The 3,283-nt window shown below is 39.4% G+C and overlaps 1 protein-coding gene across 1 annotated transcript; it reads right to left on the bottom strand.

Annotated features, from left to right (window-relative positions):
* Positions 1–1,562: 1,562 nt before the first annotated feature.
* LOC110886795 lies at positions 1,563–2,752 on the bottom strand. The gene is made up of 2 exons (XM_022134642.1): positions 2,605–2,752; positions 1,563–2,308 (listed from the first exon to the last, which is right to left on the bottom strand). Exons 1-2 carry the CDS (start codon positions 2,750–2,752, stop codon positions 1,563–1,565), a joined length of 894 nt encoding a protein of 297 aa, XP_021990334.1.
* Between the last annotated feature and the right edge of the window lie 531 nt (positions 2,753–3,283).

Genomic DNA, 3,283 nt, shown 5'->3' with positions numbered 1-3,283 from the left:
ATAGGCTTAACATACATCAAATAACCTCCATATAACTTAGAAATAAGTTTTGGATGGTTTGGTGTGTTGAAATCAAGTTTGTTCGATCGCAGGGACTAATTGTGTCAAACTGCGAAACTATACCGATTCGTATAGCAACGAACCTTTCGGAACTTGATCATAAGTTAAATATGCCCTAAATATCCTTTACATAGCTTAGAAATAGGCTTTGAGGTGTTTGGTGCGCAAAAATAAACTTTTGGTCATTCAGGGACTAAAAGCGTCAAAAAGTGCATAAGTTTGCATTTTCGCGCATATCTTACGTTCTGAATATATCCGGACATCCAAAAATTTATGTAAGTATTAAAATATTTTATTTTAATGTTTGGCATAAGAAAATTCCATTCGTCGCTTGATTTGGATCGTTTTTGCGTTCGTTACGACTTCCGTCGTAATTAACCGAACAACGCAACCGTACCACCAAACGAACCGACATCCGACATATTTTTGAACATGTTTTGAGTTCCCTATACTTTAACTTCATTTTAGAGCCTTGAAATGAGGTTAACGGGGCTTAAACGTGTCAAAAATGAGCCGAAACGCATGTTTCTGAAGTTCAGGGACCAAAATTGACATTCTGCCATAGTTATCTTAGGAAGGGACCAAAATGAAAAATCTAAATTCCAGCTTGTTCCAGCTGTTCCCCTCATTTTCACATGGTTTTAATGAAACTATGGGCTCCCATGGTTTCACAAAACCATGGGCACATGTGTACGGATGAGATCGAAGCTCGTTTTGTGATGAACGATCCTAACGGTTCTGGATTTCCTATAAATACCCACCATGTTTTCATTTATTCCTCACATTTGAATCTGATTCAAGCTCTCTAAGTGGAAGTATATGCTTCCTACCTGAGAGAGAATCGGGTTCAAATCTTGCGGGGACCTTCTGTAAGTATTCTTTCGCGTTTTTCATTCGTTTTTATCATTAAAGTCAAATTGCGTTTGACTTTCTGCATTGACCAGTTTATGGTCAATGCGAAGTTCGTTTGAACTTCATAACGTGAGTGTAATCACGATGGTTATAGTCCCTAGTGACTATACCTACTATTACCACGTTATCTAGGCTCAGTGACGAGTCATAGTTTCGGCCAAAATGCGTTTTCTCGCGTATTTTGTAACCAAACTACTCTAGGGTATTAAAACCGTTTGTTTTAATACCAAACCTGTTTTCTAACTTAACTAAACATGTTCTAGCATGTTTAGCTCGTCACTTTTTAGATTAGTGGTTATGTAGGGTCGTAAAGTAAGCGATCTAAACAATCGCTTATACTTTCGAACCCGACCCGTTTGGTCGATCATTAGGATCCGACCAAACATGTTTTTTTCTTTGGTAAAGGGATTTTACCCCGGTGATTCTATATATCAACAACCAAACAAAACAAGTAGCGTGGAAATGCCCACACTAGTTCTCTCATGGGACAGCCCCCACGAGAGTAAACTCCAAAAACACAAAACTAAACCACAACAAAACAAAACGACAACTAGACTATAATCTAGAGAAAAAAAATAAGAGAAACTTAATCAGCCTCCATCATCTTCCATCCGTGTTGAATATATCCCCCAAGATTCCAGCAATCTTCGAACATTAGAGCTCTCCTTAAACTTAACTCCCATTAGCTTATATCGAACTGTCTGCACGATTAAGTCACTCAGGACGTCTGGGGGTCTCGTCTGGTTCTTGATTATACTGGCATTTCGTTCCTGCCAGACAAAGTAGATCGAAGCTGCAACTATGAGCCGACTGATGAAGTTAATAGCTGATTTTGAAGAAGCACGAGCCGCTAACCAGCTTACAATAGGTTCCCATTCTGGCGAGACAGTATTCATACCCCCCTTACCCCGCACATTGATCCAAACTTGAGTGGAGTAATTGCATTCAAAGAACAGATGATTATGAGAATCATTATCCTCATAACACATAAGACAACACATCATATTCATGTTTTTCCTTCTCGACCAATCCCATTGCAGAATTATATCTTGAGTTAGAAGCTTACGACGAAAGACCAGCCACATGAAAAATGCATGCTTGGGAATACATTGAGTGAACCATACTAGATTTGTCCAATCTACTTCCTTAGCATGCTCTCTAATAGAATGCCATGCCCGAGATGAAGAGTAGTCAGCTAAATCATTGCCATCGTTCCACAAGAGCTTATCAGATCGGCTAGATTCCAGCTGAAGATTATCAAGCTGGATTAAGACAGGATAAGAATCCCTCCACGCCTCAGGCCACCTCCAAGATCCGTTATCATGAATTTCCTGAACTGTGGATTTAATAGAAAAACCCGCATTTGAGATGGTTCTGGGAGTCAAAAAATTACCGAGCGGACCTAAATGGCTCCACCAATCCTGCGAATGCCTAAACCACCCTCATATTTCGGAACACAGATAGACTTCCAAGAGGCTTTAGCCTTCCCCTTATGAAACAAACCATCCGAAGACCAGAAAAAAATACGCATCTTGGCTTCCAAGTCGAGAATAATCCGATTGGGGAGGATAAAAACGGAGGACCAGAAAACATGCATAGACGAGAGAACCGAATTAACAAGCTGAAGTCTACCTGCAAAGGATAGAAGCTTGTTCTTCCAGTTGGAAATCCTTTGATCCAGTCTTTCAACAAGAATCTTGCAATCTTTATAATGAAGACCTGAAGAAATAAGAGGAACTCCCAGGTATTTCACCGGCAAAGACCTTTCAACAAACGGCATAATGCTCAAAATGTGGTTTTTGACATGAGAAGGCACATTACAAAAGAACCCCGTGCTCTTTAGGGACCAAACATGTTTAGTAACCATAGTTGTATAGGGAATAACCTTCCGAGGTTATACCTTGTGGTCACTTCGTTTAAGTAGTTGTATGATAGGTAGTTTATATGGCTTAGGTAAATTACCAAAATACCCTTTTTATGCATAATTGATATTTAAGCATATGTAACCCAAACTTTTGTCATTTAACTAATTATGCAACATAATTAAACATGTTTAGGCATATAATACTTGTCATAAGACTAGTTAGGCGGTCCGAACGCGTTTTACGCAAACGATGCGTTAAAGTAGCGTAAGCTACCTAAACGGGTCGTGATGGGTCGTAAGCACTTAGGATAGGTTTCATTTTTGTATGTAGGCCTTGTTAAACCATATCATATGAGTTCCCACACTCATTTGGTTTACGAGACCTCATACTATCCGATCTCCCGATTTAGGTCCGGTTTATTTATGTAGTTATCAATATTAGGTTCC

Source organism: Helianthus annuus, chromosome 9 (genome assembly GCF_002127325.2).
Source record: "Helianthus annuus cultivar XRQ/B chromosome 9, HanXRQr2.0-SUNRISE, whole genome shotgun sequence".
Lineage (NCBI taxonomy): Eukaryota > Viridiplantae > Streptophyta > Magnoliopsida > Asterales > Asteraceae > Helianthus > Helianthus annuus.
This window is presented reverse-complemented; position numbering and strand designations above follow the sequence as displayed.